At 40.7% G+C, this 16,155-nt stretch overlaps 1 protein-coding gene across 1 annotated transcript in view; it reads right to left on the bottom strand.

Moving 5' to 3' along the window:
- The window catches only part of LOC136874583 (uncharacterized), a 1,690,155-nt gene that overhangs the window by 1,446,838 nt on the left and 227,162 nt on the right, over nucleotides 1-16,155 (bottom strand). Inside the window, exon 3 of the mRNA XM_068227864.1 lies at nucleotides 3,935-4,143. Within this exon, the coding sequence (XP_068083965.1) occupies nucleotides 3,935-4,143 (209 nt within the window). The remainder of the gene's footprint in view (nucleotides 1-3,934; nucleotides 4,144-16,155) is intronic.

Below are 16,155 nucleotides of genomic sequence, written 5' to 3' on the forward strand. Positions count from 1 at the left end.
TATTCGGCTATACGATGACAAGAGCATTCCGTAGTAAATGGTGTTAATTTCTTCTTCTTACGTGACCATACCAGCGGAGCAGCTTCTCCTCAAACTGACGGGCACAACTTGTAAAGATCGTCGCACGTGTTCATTGCACACTTTGTCACGCAGAGTGACTCCCGCCGACCATCGCAACATCCGCATCTCTCTGACATGCATTCGATGGTCGTGCTTTTTCTGCCTTGCCCCACATTCATAGCCGTACATGAGGGCAGGCCGGACAGTGGTTTTGTACACTTTGTACAATTTGACTAGCATCCGTTTTTCAGACAGAACACCAGTAACCAACACTGATGCAGTGTTTAACGTCTGCATCGATATTACTATCAGTTGTGACGAAGTTCGAAGCAGAAGTATTTTCTCGTAGCAATTCTCTAAGGGGCAACGACGCTATGGCGGCCAATAAAATGCGTCAAGGTCAGTGTTCTTGTTTTTTTTTTTTTTTTTTTGCTAGGGGCTTTACGTCGCACCGACACAGATAGGTCTTATGGCGACGATGGGATAGGAAAGGCCTAGGAGTTGGAAGGAAGCGGCCGTGGCCTTAATTAAGGTACAGCCCCAGCATTTGCCTGGTGTGAAAATGGGAAACCACGGAAAACCATTTTCAGGGCTGCCGATAGTGGGATTCGAACCTACTATCTCCCGGATGCAAGCTCACAGCCGCGCGCCTCTACGCGCACGGCCAACTCGCCCGGTGGTCAGTGTTCTTATCTGATTAGTGTTATGAAGGGTTTGTTATCGTGTTGCACTTCACCTCAAATAAATAACACTAGCCTGCAAGGTAAAACGTTTTTTGTGTGGTAAAAACAAAACTAGGTGGGTTTTATGAGTTTCTTAACACAGAATTCGAGAAGAAAATTAGTTTTGGCGAATCACGTCTGGTTTGGTGGCAATTTTACAAAATATTATTTTGTTTTTACGTAAAATTGTTGATACATAGTATTGATTAAATTTGATGTATTAATGTAAATTTAAGCTTGCAAAACGTAATCATATTTTTCATGCATTGAATACACATAAATGCTGCTTTGTAAGCATGTAGATAGTATGCATTATATTTTAATGTATGTTGAAATTCGTGAAACTGAAGCACAAAGCGCCTATTTAGTTTCGACTGTACACTTGCTTTTAACTTAATATAACTGTACCTTGAATAAAAATTACATGGTTAAACATACATAGTTTTGTTACTTACATTATGTGCAGGTTAGATTCACACCTCCGTCTTTTCCCGTTTTCCGTGAAATTTCCGGTTTTTTTGAAGTTCTTGAATGATCTCTAGAAGGGTCGTCTCGTGCAATCGACCAACAGTAATCGGCCATCATATTCACATCCCAACGTCCCTGATAGCGTCGTTCTGCATCTTTGAGATCCTGGTGAAATCTTTCACCTTGTTCTTCACTGACACCTCCTAAATTTAGAGGGAAATAATCCAGATGCGAAGCTAAGAAGTGAAGCTTAAGGCTCATATTACAACCGAGTTCCATAAACTTTACCAACATTTTCCTTACAATTTCTTTGTATTAAGGGCCCTTGATGTTGCCAAGGAATTTAGTCACTACATCTTTGACTGCGTTCCATGCCTCTTTCTCAATTTTGGTCATCGTGTCTGTGAAAATGTTATCCTTTATCTGTTTACGAATCTGTGGTCCATCAAATACGCCTTCTTTGATTTTTGAATCTAATAACGAGGGAAATTTAGTGGATAAATATTGGAAGCATAGGCTACTTTTATCTAATGCCTCGACATACAGTTTCAACAATCCAAATTTGATGTGCAAGGGTGGAAGTAGAACTTTTTCACGGTCAATAAGACTTACATTCAAGACATTTTTGGATTCTGGTTGTAGATATTTCCTTTTTGTCCAATTTACTGTATCCCAATGTTTATCCCGTGGCCTGCTATCCCATTCGCATAGGAAACAGGGAAATTTTGCATAGCCTTTTTGTTGCCCCAGCAACAATCCAATGATCTTCAAATCACCGCAAATTTGCCACCTCATGATATTTAATTTTTTCAAGCCCCTGCTTTAAGGTCTCGTATGTTTCAGACATTTTTGTGGAGTGTGCAAGTGGACGGATGACAGAACATTCGTATTATGAAGCAAAACAGCCTTTAAACTTATTTTGGAAGAGTCAATATAAACACGCCTGTTACTAGGATCATACTCTTTCTCTCCCAATCGACGTAGAAGATTTGAAACGTCCGTACAAAATACAAGTTCATCTTCTTGAGTATAATACTTTCGGACTGTTATCTTTGAAAGGAAACTGCTTTATCAGTCCATCCCAAACACTGCATAAGGGCTGGGGCTTTTAACACGTCTGATTATTCAAGTGGTCTAATATGAAAGACAAACTCTCAACTGTCTTATCTTCAATCCTACATACCTCGCGGTCTATTGCGTATCTGGGGGAGTTTGTTATGAATTTACCAGGAAATCCCCAACTACAAACTGAAAATTTAGACAGCAATAAACCTATAATAAAATGCAAACAATAACAAATCAAATCACATAATTGCATTTTAAAAAACGTTGCGCGAGAACGTCTCTCAACATTACATCTTACGAATTCATGCAAATAATAAAACACCGAATTGCGTCAAAACTAGACGTGATAGGAAGAAAATAGCATCAATTTCGGAATCAGGGCAGTGATTTCCATAAGAATTACATATTTTCTATTTTACCGCAAAATCATATTGGCTAGTGTAATCGAACTGAAACCCGACTGATTACCATACTGCAATTTTTCTCGGTTTCCATTTGAGAAATTATGAATATTACCGAGTTTATAATTAATTTACATAGATTTTGTTCTACACTTGCGGATGAGCACATAGATCAGGAATACGAAACAAAATATAATTATTTCCATCGAGAAACAATGATAAGGTACCAAATCTGAACTACTGAAACACTAAAATGTGGATTACGAAATATTTAAAAAATAAAATTGAGAACTAAAAGAAACCACAAATATGTTGATGAAACTGGCAAACAATTCTTCATCAAAATAACGGATAGATGTTACAGATCGTTCATTCCTACATCCAGCTTCTTTATGAAGGTGATTGTGCCCTAAAAGGAGCTTTCTCTCTCTCTTCAAAGATAAGACCCTTCACTTCTTATGTGAATCCAGTTGTATTGTAGCTCTCACGCAAGTGAGGAACACATGGGAAAAATCAACTTTTTTCTGGTAGCTAAAATAAATTGAATTGTTCCAGCGAGGACTAAAAAGTTGAGACAGTTGAAAATTCCTAAATAATATGCTCACACCGTCAGTCAAGCCAGTCAGTAAAAATAAACCTTTATGAAAATAAAATGATCAAAAAATGTACCTCCGTGATGGACATCCATCAACGTCTGCTGAGTTCGGAAGGCAACCAGCCATAAGACATAGCTGTACGGTTGCTAGGTAACATTGTCTGACCATCCATACCTTACATCACTGTCTGCACGGTTGCTATGGTTACGTTTCCGTCACACATTTTGTCGCGTTGCTTTACACAAATTTTCGGATGACCGCCAGCCATAAGACTATTTAAGTCAAAATCTTAACTAAACGAATAAAATTAGCTAAACATTAAACCCACATTGTCTGATAATTTACCTTTTAAGTTCCTTCATTTACAATTAAGGCAACAACAACATTCCTCACGAATATTTATTCATAAATGAGTCGGAATATCAGGAATATTCTGCAGTAAATCTACAGATGAACATACAACTCGATGTGCATCAGATGTCAAATTCAGTTTAAAACCTAAAACAATAGTGTGCACTTCAAGGAATAGAGTTCTTCATTTTTCCACATTAACATTGCTGTTGAAATGACAATTATGGTTACTCTAATGAAATAAGGTATAGATAGTATGAGAGTGACTCACATCAACGTGGATTCCAGGTAACGGGAAGACTCGTGTGGGTGGGGATTCCTTGGGGACGTAGCGGTAGAACTCCTGGTCACCGCGGTACCACTTGATGGAGTAGAGTGCGGCGTCCTCAAGATCGTAGTCGCAAGCGAGTTTCACAGTAGTGCCCGCTCGGACCGCCTCAGGAGCCCACAGCCGCAGACCACGTAACCCGCGGCCAACACCTGTAACATGCAGTAACAGAGATTAGGTAGGCTCATTAATTCTGTACTCTGTAAACGACCTGTGTTCTAGAGACATTAAAAACAGCGTTGAATTGTGAAATATTTACCCATATTGCAAACCTATTGTTTTCAAAAAAATGTATAGGAGCATACAATTCATAGTCCTTAATGCATTATTAATTTACTTTGCCAGTTAAAGTGTTTGTACTTATAGATAATCATGAATTCACTATTGTGATATTTTCATTTATCTGTTTTTCGTCAAAATATATTGTAAATGTGAAACGATTGGAATATTTATTTAACTCTACAAATAGTTTATTAATTGGTATCACCACTGAAATCTTTCATGTAGCAGAGTCATTACGTTCGTGGTCTGGTCGTTTAGGGCTGCTGTGGTGCACTATGGCAGAGAGTTGCACCACAGGATGTTGCCAAGATAGTACTTCACTAGTCCAGAAGAGAGGCAGTTGCGTTCATGTAGTATAAGCAGAACTACGGTCTATGTTGTGAAGGGTAGTTGAATGTCTGCGGCGGATTTTCAGAATGTCGTAGTTTGAGCAACGAGCAAACTTCAAATTCTGCCAAACATTAAGCGAAACCGCAAGCGAAACGTTTGATATGATCACGTCGAAATCTCCCGGATCGCCACGACGGGAAGAAGACGCGAAAAGGCAGGTCAAAGGACTATGTGATCCTTGAACTGTTAACGCCAGTCCACGAACATATTGACTGTAGTACGTACACATGTGTACACTGTGCTGCCTACAGTGTAGGCGCCAGTCCAATAATTTATTGACTGTAGCACACAAGTGTACGACGTGTTGCCTACACTGCACGAACTAGTAGGCGAACTTATAAGTCACGTAACATTACCAGCCGTAATATTTTTTTACCAACTAGGAAATCTGAAAAACTTCCACAGAGAGAACGTTTTGAGAAAGGTTCATAAATTTAGTGGATAAATTACAGAATGAAAGGAAGTATAATTTTAAACACAAATTTATTTCTTTTAAGAGAGAATCCCCCCCCCCATTATCTTTGTCATCACTGAAGGCAGGAAAAAGAGATCATTAATATAGTTGGCAATGAAATAGGTTTATTTTTTGTCTTCTTTCAAGCGGCAAAGTTTTGGGATTCTGGCCCTCTCTCTAAATCACACCGTTAGCCACCCTGAAGGAGGTTTCTCGTGGCTTCCCATTTTCACAGCAGGAAAATGCTGTGGCCCTACCTTAAGGCTTCTTCCCTCCCAACCATACCCCTTTCCCATCTTTGGATTGTTGGAGACCTTTAATATGTCAGTGTGATGTTAAATCACTAGCCAAATCAAAGTTTATCGAAATGAAAAAAATAACGCTGGAGATATATCCCTTAGCAGTTATACCATGTGTCTATGGGAGAAAATGGGATGAAGGAAGAACCGTGACAATGTAACTTAGTAGTTTAAACTAGTTTTATAAGTAATAAACAAAACAACGCGTTACAAGCACATGCCTTTAACTTTGCTCTCGTAATAATTCTCTACTGTATGGAATGCATTTTTCAGATTTAAATGTTCGAATTATTGCCCAATATTTTCCGCACCCACTTTTCATAACACGGTGCAGCATGTCTGATGCAATCCTACCGCAGGTTGCGTGGTTCTATTTCCTCTGGAGGTTTAAATGTTGAGGTGGGGATCTCAAGCGTTGACTTCACGTGACCTAGTGTTATCATATGGCAGTGCATAACATGCGTCAAGGAAATGTTTTGTGAAACATGTGACAAGTCCCTTAACATCTACATACATTGCTTGTTCAACAGAGGAATATGCACCCCCATTCATGGAAGAACAAAGTGACAAAAATTACAACTTGTATTTGTTACCTTATTAAGTGATATCTAAGTAAATATTGTCTAGAAGGATGTTACTAAGTTTGCATATTCTACTCAGACACACTGCGTTTCTTATATAACCGAGTGAGGTGACCCAGCGGTTAGAGGCACGCAGCCATCACCTTGTATGTGGTAGATAGTGGGTTCGAGCACCACTATCGGCAGCCCTGAAGATGTATTCCGCGGTTTCTCATTTTAACACCAGGAAAATGCTAGGTATGTACATTATTTATGGCCACGGCCACTTCCTTCTCACTCGTAGGCCTTTCCTATCCCATCGTCGCCATAAGACTTACCTGCGCCGGTGCGACCTAAATCAACATGCAAAATAATAATAATAATAATAATAATAATAATAATAATAATAATAATAATAATAATAATTGTACCGGGCGGTACACCTCCACGCCGCTAATTTAAAAATTGCGCCAGGTGAAACTCCTCTGTTGGAGGAAGTCTGAACTTTATCTACGCTGTTAATTCTTTACCTTCTCAGAAGATGTCACCACGTGGAAAATTTTGAGTTTTTGAACTGTGTCATTTTTCATGTGTTTTTGTTTCGCTTGAAGTAAGAAGTGTAAACTTTCTCTCCTAGAGGACACTACTGAAGATCAACAATAGTGCAACCTAGTGCGGAGTCAAAGAACTATTTTGTTGGAGAAAATTTAATTTCAAGAGTTTGTTCTTTGTTAAATTTCTTTCAGTCATTGTTTAAGTTGGCAATATTCACCCCTTCTTTCCCCTTGTGTTGAACCTAACCAATCCCGAATTTCTTAAATTAATTTCTATCCAATCAAATGTATCTTCCCCTAACTTGAATCTGTTGCGGGGTCCTACCCAATAAAGAGTTTGTGGGAGGGTGTTTTCTTTCCCCTAACGCCTAGAACCTTCCGCGAGAGTACTTAAACTGCTGATTTTCGGGTCTCCGGGCCACTTGTGTTCCATCTTTCAGTGTGTTAAGTACATAGCAGGGGGCGGGAAGCGCCTCTTTCTTCGGCAGCGGTCAACAACAAGGTAATGGCCGATTAATAACTTCTTTCTTTGCTAGCTCAGCAGTTTAACTTTCGGGGCGGGTTCTAAGCGTTCAACCATGTAACCTTTTCCTAAAATGTAACTACTCTTTTCATATATTCTCTTTTAAAACGACATATCGGGATAGAGAGTGCTTAACCCTCTCGAGCTCCCACTCACATCGTCCTGAGGTGAACTTATTTTTCTCCACCAATTCTTCCGTAATGTAATGTAAATTGCTATTAAGTCACCTCTGTAGTATGGGATTAACCCTTGTATTAACGGCCTAGTGCCAAGTAGGTCTTAAGCAAAGTGTATTAGGAGTGCAAGTTCGCCTCCTCTCAAATTGTATTTTAGAGGTCATGTATTAACTTTCTTGTCATTTAACAGACCTCAGTAGGTTGGGTATTTTGCCCCTGTGTATATGTCCTTTGAGGACGGCTTAAAGGTGGAGTTCGGAGTGGCCTATGATAGGCTTGTATTTTAGGGGGAAGTTGCCCTTTTTGAAAATTGTGTTTCTGCCTCAAGGAGGCTTTTGGATGTAATTGGAAGCAGATGTTTCTGGCATGTTTGGGGGTTTTCGGCCCCTTTGTTGTATGGTGTTCATTGTAAGGTTGGGCTCATTGCTCAAGAATTATGTTTCTGACTTTTGAAGCCCCAAATGGGGTACCTATGTAAATGTATTTGTCAATCGTGTTTCGGCTACTAAGTACCTGTTCTATTTGTTGTTACCTAATTTTGAAAAGAAAATATAACCTTGTTAAATTTTAAAATTAATTTCACTTTAGTAGCTTGAGACCACTTCACCACCTAGCACCTTCTTTCATGCATAACTACCACCAAAACACGGTAACAAGTGGTAGCAGAGCGTGGTTGAATGGGTCTCAATTTAGCCCCTTTTGACGGCTAAATATTGTTTGTTCCGAACTCTAACCATTTTCTCAGTTGCTGGAATTTTTTGACCTTTTCAAAATTGGTCTGTCATCATGCCCAGCCCTCGCGATGTTCTCCTTCTTAACTATTTGCGCAAGGAGGAGTTGATCTATGAATTAACTATCAGAAATGTGCAATCTGGAGGCACGATTGCAATAGACACTAACAAGCTTAGAGAGTCCCTGGATTTGCCCATTTCCATCCCCAATTTGGGAGAGAAAGAAATTGACGATTCTCTTTCCACGATCACGGAGAATGTGACTGGGCTAGCTTCTGTAGTTAGTTTTTTTGATAAAAATGATCCATCTCCGAATCAAATTAAGCGTGTGCAAGGTAGGCTATATCATTTTTCGAATAGGGTTAACGATCTGTTGTCTCTAAAACTGAATGATGTTCAGAGGAAGGAAGCTAGTACGCTCCTGGAAAATATTTCCGAATTATCTAGTAAGGTCACTCAATTGTTAACTGGGGAAGTTCCTCCCAAATCTGATCAACCCACCATAGTAAATGCAGGTAGTGAGGAAGCGCCTCCCAAGGGAGAAGTTAACAGAATAACCGTTGCTGCTCAAACTATCCCTGCCCCATTGGACAATGAATCTGAACGTCGTGCATCATTGAGTAACATCCGTTCTGAATTAACTTCATTACCATTGAAACCTTTACCTACTATGTCACCCGGGTTTAGCAGCTTGCCTCATCCATTGGCAATGTTGCTCAGAGGTATCTCTAAGTTTTCCGTTAATACCACCAGTGATGTAATTTCATTTTTAAGATTTCTAGTGGAATTTCAGGATCATGCCCTTGTTTTTTCTCTTTCTCCATGTCAAATCTTGCAAATTATCTATCCGTATGCTATTGGTATTCTCTCTGATAAAATCGTAAGAGCAATTGCCGAGCAATCATCTATTGAGGATTTCCATGCCCACTTGCTAGCTAACTTCATCCCTGCTAGGGCCAGGTCCTCCCTTATTCAGAAGTAATATTATCGTGTACAGCGCTTGGATGAAAACTTGGCTGATTTCATACAGGACATTAAGTTTTATACTAGGGTGTTTGCCCTTCACTTTCCTGAAGATCAGATTGTACAGGCTATTGTAGAGGGAATTTCACCTCCCTATAGGTCATATTGGTGTTTCGCGGCGTGCCCGCAAACTTTCTCGGAACTTGAAGCATTGGCCGTCTCAGCGGAAGGAGTTAGATACGCCGATTCTTTGCGTGTCGCGAAAGAACCCCCGCCTTCCTTTAGTAATACTCGGCCTCCACCTCGCCGATCAGTCACCCCCCGTAAATGTTATGCTTGCGGGTCGCCTGACCATCTGCGCAATAAGTGTCCTCTGATCAAAACTAGTAGGGCAAATAATGGAGCTGGTTCATCACAAGGCTGTTTTAAATGTGGGGCTTTCTCACATATCGCCAAGAATTGTCCCAACTCAAATAGCACCCCCTCCTGCTCAACTTCTGGTGCAAATTCCACCTATGCCAATAATAAAAAGTGACTAGTGGCTCCGGCTGAGTCGACTAATCCATCTTCCCGAGACTCAGCCCCTAGTAAACAGGTTGTAAATGCAGAGAACGATCAGCCTTCAAATTCATCTTTTGAATGCCCTAAAGAATGTCTTAGGATTGCGGCGGATACCCCCGCACCTGTTCCTTTTCTTAAGATTGAGTTAAATAACGAGCCTATAACAGCTCTCTTAGATTCAGGGAGTGTTTGTTCGATTATTTCGGCTGAATGGTATTCTAAATTGAAATCGGTTTGTAAACTTCCTGACTATGTCTCTTCTCCTGTTCAATACATTTCGGCTAATTCATCTCCATTAGAAATTCTAGGTTCTGTACTGGTCAAAATTCGTATTTTTAAATTTACATGGAAAATTAAATTGTTTGTGGCTAAGCACTTGTCTTGCCCCATCATACTGGGAGCGGACTTTATTTCTCACACTGGTCTTGTGCTCGATCTTCAGAGTAAGTCGTGCACATTCAAATTTGCGTCCAATTGTAAAATTCCCTTGTTTAAGTGTAATTCTGCGTCATGTTCATCTAATTCGCCTACCCAGGATGAGATGTTGTTAGACCTTAGACATCTACCTGAGGAGCAGGCTGATAGTATTCGTAAATTATGTCAGTCATTTCCAGAGGTGTTCTCTGATACTCTTGGTGTTACTGACCTTATTGAATACAAAATTGAGGTCACGGATTCGATTCCTGTCCGTTTTCCACCTTATAGGCTATCTCCACCTAAAATGAAGGCTCTGAAAGAAATTATCGATCAGATGTTGAAGGATGGTATTATTAGGCCCTCTAAGTCGGCGTATTCATCGCCTATTTTTCTAGTCCCGAAACCCCAAGGAGGCTTCAGGCCTGTCATTGATTACAGGGCTCTCAATCGGAAGGTGGTGTTGCAATCTGTGCCCCTTCCTGACCTTCATTCTTGTTTTTCATGGTTTCGTAAGGCCAAGTTCTTCACCATCTTGGACTTAAATCAGGCCTATAATCAAATTCCCCTTGCCGAAGAGTCTAAACACCTTACAGCGTTTGCCACGGACTGGAATTTATACGAATACAACCGCGTGCCTTTCGGGCTCCCCACGGGGGCAGCTGTGCTCACTAGGCCACTAGATAGGGTCTTCTCCGACATCAAATTCGAGTACTTATATCACTACTTAGATGATGTCGTCGTATTTTCAGAGACTTTTTAAGAACATCTAGATCATCTGCGAGAAGTTCTCGATCGCCTTCGTAAGGCTGGGTTAACTGTTAAGTTGTCCAAGGTTGCCTTTGCTAAGCCCTCTATGTCATTCCTAGGGCATATTGTGTCACCCGATGGTGTAGCAGTCGATCATTCTAGAACACAGGCCATCCGTGATTTTAAACCTCCCAAGGACATTAAAGGTATCGCCAGGTTCATTGGTATGGTGAATTTCTTCAGAAAGTTCATTCCTAACTTTGCTAATAGAGCGGCGCCCTTAAACCTTCTTCGTAGGAAAGGCATCAAATTCGAGTGGGGACCTTCTCAACAAGCCGCTTTTGAAGATCTGAAATTAGCTCTCTGTAATGCCCCTGTCCTTGCTATGCCAGATTTCTCAAAGAAAATCATCGTCCAAACGGACGCGTCATCGTCAGCTGTAGCTGCAGTCCTTCTTCAAGAGACTGAACTAGGGAGGCGACCCATCGCCTATGCATCTAGGACTCTATCGGCTCAAGAAGCCAAGTATTCCATCTATGAGCTCGAAGGGTTGGCAGTCTTATTTGCCTTAGAAAAGTTCCGTCTCTATCTGGAACATGTCAAATTCGACCTGGAAGCAGATAATCAAGCCCTAAGCTGGGTCGTAGGTAGGCCGCGTCGTACTGGTCGTATAGCCCGCTGGGCTATTCGTATTTCCGCCTTCCAGTTTGATGTTAGATATATCAGAGGTACCGAAAATGTTGTCGCTGATGGACTCAGCCGTATGTTTTCAGACGACGTTGAGAACCATGAACAGGTTGACAGTTCATCACCTCCCGAGTCCATGCTATCTGAGGTTAATGCCATCCTAACAGATGCTCCCATGCTTTTTAGGGATATCGAGAAATACCAACGTGAAGATCCGACGCTGGCTCCGATAATGGAAGCCCTTTCTTCTGGGGAACATGCTGTCCCTTATGTTCTGAGGAATGGTGTTCTATGTTGCCTTTCGAGGCATGATAAGTTGATGAAAGTTGTTGTTCCAGCGGTTCTTGTACCTATGATCTTCAAGTATTATCATGAGACCCCATTAGGAGGGCATCTTGGAATCTTTAAAACCCGTGAAAAGATTCGTGAAATGTTCATCTGGAAAGGTATGGACGGCGAAATTCGTGAACTTGTAAAAGCTTGTAAAACTTGTTTGCTCAGTAAACCCACCATGTCCACCAAGGTTGGCCTTTTGTCTTCGCATCAAGCGTCGCGCCCCATGGAACGTCTGTATATCGATTATGTAGGACCTTTCCCCCAGTCAAAGGGTAATGCTAACAAGTTCATCTTTGTGTGCGTAGATGGTTTTACCAGATTTTCTTGGTTATTTCCGACTAAGCTGGCTACCGCTCAGTCTACCATTACCTGCTTAAATTCAATTTTTGCTTCTTTTGGTGCGTGTCAATATATTGTATCTGATAATGCTAAGGCTTTTACATCTAATTTATTTCGTAAATTCTGTTTTGACTTATCAATCTCTCATGTAACTACTTCTGCTTATTACCCTCAACCATCTCTGGCTGAACGGGTTAACCGTAATCTCAGGTCCGCACTGATTGCCTATCATCATGAAGATCATTCCAGGTGGGACACGTCCCTGCATTGGATAGCTTTTGCTTTGAATTCGGCGGTTCATGAATCTCACAAGTTTACTCCAGCTTCTTTGATGTTCAAGTTTGTTCCCAACTCGCCGCTCTCTAACCTCTGGTCTCTGAATGACATTCTACCCGAGACAATAGATCCGGATAACATTAAAGATCTTTGGAAGAAGGCTAAAGCCAATCTTAAAGTGTCTCATGAAAAGGTTAGGGAAAAGTATGATCGTGGACGGAGACCCACCACTTTGAAGGTAGGTGACCAGGTGATGGTCAAGAATTTTGTTCCCGCGGGCAAGCTTGCCCCCAGATTTCATGGGCCTTGTATAATTCTCGATTTTCTCACACCGGTTACATTGTTAGTAAGCAATCCAGCCACCGAGAGGATATTTAGGGTTCACCTGTCACAGGTGAAACCAGTGTAAATTTTGTGTCAACTTGCTTCATATAATTTGGAAGGAATATGAAGGTTATATTTTTTTTTGAGTTCAACTTTTAAGGCTTTCTGCCCCTTCTATAATATTTTGGTCTTATATGTAAGCCTCGTGTAAAACCTTCCCCGATCCGTTAAACTGCCATTCTGTCCTTGCCTCAGCCATTACCACGCTCCCGTCTCCTGCTTCAATACACACTGTGGCTTGATTTGAGTAAATGCCATGGATATCCGCACGCCGCTGGCCCCTCAACCTCTCCATAAGCCTGTACCCTCAAAGAAGATGATAGTCCAACACAATTCTGCCGCCAAGCTTTAATGTTTCAGTGCCCCCGCAGCCGCGCGTCGCCGTGCAGCTACTGGAGCAGAGGACGGGCCCCCTCGGCCCCAGCGAGGACGACGTGTGCACGGCGAGCCGGAGCTCTCCTCCCGGCCAAGGCTGATGTACGGCGCACGACCTGCTACTTGCCCGCGGCCTGTATATGTTCACCGAGGGCGCGGCGTGCTTCAACACCTCTGCTCCCCTCATAGTGCTGGCGAGCGGTATCTCAGGGTACTTGAGGGGTCCGAGCGGCCTCCTTTGGACGCAAGCTGCAACGGCCAGTCTGGCCATCCAACTTAGCCTACATCAACTACATGGACAGTTACTATAAGTAATGACTACACTGGGGAATTCAACTGCAATATTTGGTGGACTTTGAAAATTTTTTTCTTCACTTTCAAGTATAAAAAGTTATCTTCAGAAATTCAACTTCTACAAATATAAAGACTTTACTTCATCTGCAACAACAAAATTTTGAAACTCTATCAAACCAAATTAAGATATCTTATAAATGCTTCTGCAATCAATCTTCATATCCACAGCATAACTTGGACCTTGTTTCAAACAGATTTCATGTGTCACCCCTGGAGGAACTTTTGGGGGGGGAGGTCTGTACCGGGCGGTACACCTCCACGCCGCTAATTTAAAAATTGCGCCAGGTGAAACTCCTCTGTTGGAGGAAGTCTGAACTTTATCTACGCTGTTAATTCTTTACCTTCTCAGAAGATGTCACCACGTGGAAAATTTTGAGTTTTTGAACTGTGTCATTTTTCATGTGTTTTTGTTTCGCTTGAAGTAAGAAGTGTAAACTTTCTCTCCTAGAGGACACTACTGAAGATCAACAATAGTGCAACCTAGTGCGGAGTCAAAGAACTATTTTGTTGGAGAAAATTTAATTTCAAGAGTTTGTTCTTTGTTAAATTTCTTTCAGTCATTGTTTAAGTTGGCAATATTCACCCCTTCTTTCCCCTTGTGTTGAACCTAACCAATCCCGAATTTCTTAAATTAATTTCTATCCAATCAAATGTATCTTCCCCTAACTTGAATCTGTTGCGGGGTCCTACCCAATAAAGAGTTTGTGGGAGGGTGTTTTCTTTCCCCTAACGCCTAGAACCTTCCGCGAGAGGATATAAACTGCTGATTTTCGGGTCTCCGGGCCACTTGTGTTCCATCTTTCAGTGTGTTAAGTACATAGCAGGGGGCGGGAAGCGCCTTTTTCTTCGGCAGCGGTCAACAACAAGGTAATGGCCGATTAATAACTTCTTTCTTTGCTAGCTCAGCAGTTTAACTTTCGGGGCGGGTTCTAAGCGTTCAACCATGTAACCTTTTCCTAAAATGTAACTACTCTTTTCATATATTCTCTTTTAAAACGACATATCGGGATAGAGAGTGCTTAACCCTCTCGAGCTCCCACTCACATCGTCCTGAGGTGAACTTATTTTTCTCCACCAATTCTTCCGTAATGTAATGTAAATTGCTATTAAGTCACCTCTGTAGTATGGGATTAACCCTTGTATTAACGGCCTAGTGCCAAGTAGGTCTTAAGCAAAGTGTATTAGGAGTGCAAGTTCGCCTCCTCTCAAATTGTATTTTAGAGGTCATGTATTAACTTTCTTGTCATTTAACAGACCTCAGTAGGTTGGGTATTTTGCCCCTGTGTATATGTCCTTTGAGGACGGCTTAAAGGTGGAGTTCGGAGTGGCCTATGATAGGCTTGTATTTTAGGGGGAAGTTGCCCTTTTTGAAAATTGTGTTTCTGCCTCAAGGAGGCTTTTGGATGTAATTGGAAGCAGATGTTTCTGGCATGTTTGGGGGTTTTCGGCCCCTTTGTTGTATGGTGTTCATTGTAAGGTTGGGCTCATTGCTCAAGAATTATGTTTCTGACTTTTGAAGCCCCAAATGGGGTACCTATGTAAATGTATTTGTCAATCGTGTTTCGGCTACTAAGTACCTGTTCTATTTGTTGTTACCTAATTTTGAAAAGAAAATATAACCTTGTTAAATTTTAAAATTAATTTCACTTTAGTAGCTTGAGACCCCTTCACCACCCAGCACCTTCTTTCATGCATAACTACCACCAAAACACGGTAACAATAATAATAATAATAATAATAATAATAATAATAATAATAATAATAATAATAATAATAATAATAATAATAATAATAATACAGTAATCATAATAATAGTAATAATGCAGGTCTTACAGGCGCGTAAAATCCACTGTGTCCATACGATAACACTACGGCATTTCACTGGTACGTTTTACTTTTGCTCCAGATGGGGTTTTGCACTACAAGAGGTATTAGACTTTCTTTTCAGTGAAGGTAACGAGTCTAATATTGCATAAAACCTTAATGGAGTATATGAATCACCTCTTGAGTCATCCTGTCTTTCTGATATGAAGTAGAAAAGCTGTCCAAAAATCAATTAATTGCAAATGCAGACATCAAATTGACGTAATAATAGTACCACATCATAAATTGACGTAGTAGAACCCATGAGTAATGAACCAAGCACATGTGAAGTATTCCAGGCAGGGAATGCCGCAGGTAATCAGTTACACAAAGAAATTTATGTTGTTTTGAGTGGAACAACTCCGAGTGCCGTAAGGAATTCGATAAGAGAAATCATCATAACGTGAGTTAAACTAAGGAAGAAAGATAAGTATTTTTTGGATTAAAGGCAATGTTGGGACAGCTTGAAGTGATTCTCCTTCATATTTCAAGGATATTTCAGCGAGTGAGTTCTTTAAATTGTTCTTCGATTATGTCATTTTTGAAATGTTTGGGAAAGATACTGTGATAAATGCTTTGTTCCAGAACTGTTTAAATCCTAATATTAGAAAAGGAGAAATTATGTATTTTCTTGCAAAAGTGATATTGAGTAGTTATCACAATTTACCGGCAAAATACATTAATGGTCTTCAGATGGCTGAGTAGTCAAATGAATGTTACTTTCTTACCATTATGTGAAGATATTCAAGTACTTATGTTCAAGCATACACTCCTGTAGTTTTAACATATTATTTGTTGATTATATCACCAGTAAACAATCATTATCGTAATTAAGGACCTTTAAAATAGTGGAACATCCTAGTGTTACCATGGGGTAAACCACTTTCCCAAGG

Source organism: Anabrus simplex, chromosome 5 (assembly GCF_040414725.1).
Source record: "Anabrus simplex isolate iqAnaSimp1 chromosome 5, ASM4041472v1, whole genome shotgun sequence".
NCBI classification, from domain to species: Eukaryota; Metazoa; Arthropoda; class Insecta; order Orthoptera; family Tettigoniidae; genus Anabrus; species Anabrus simplex.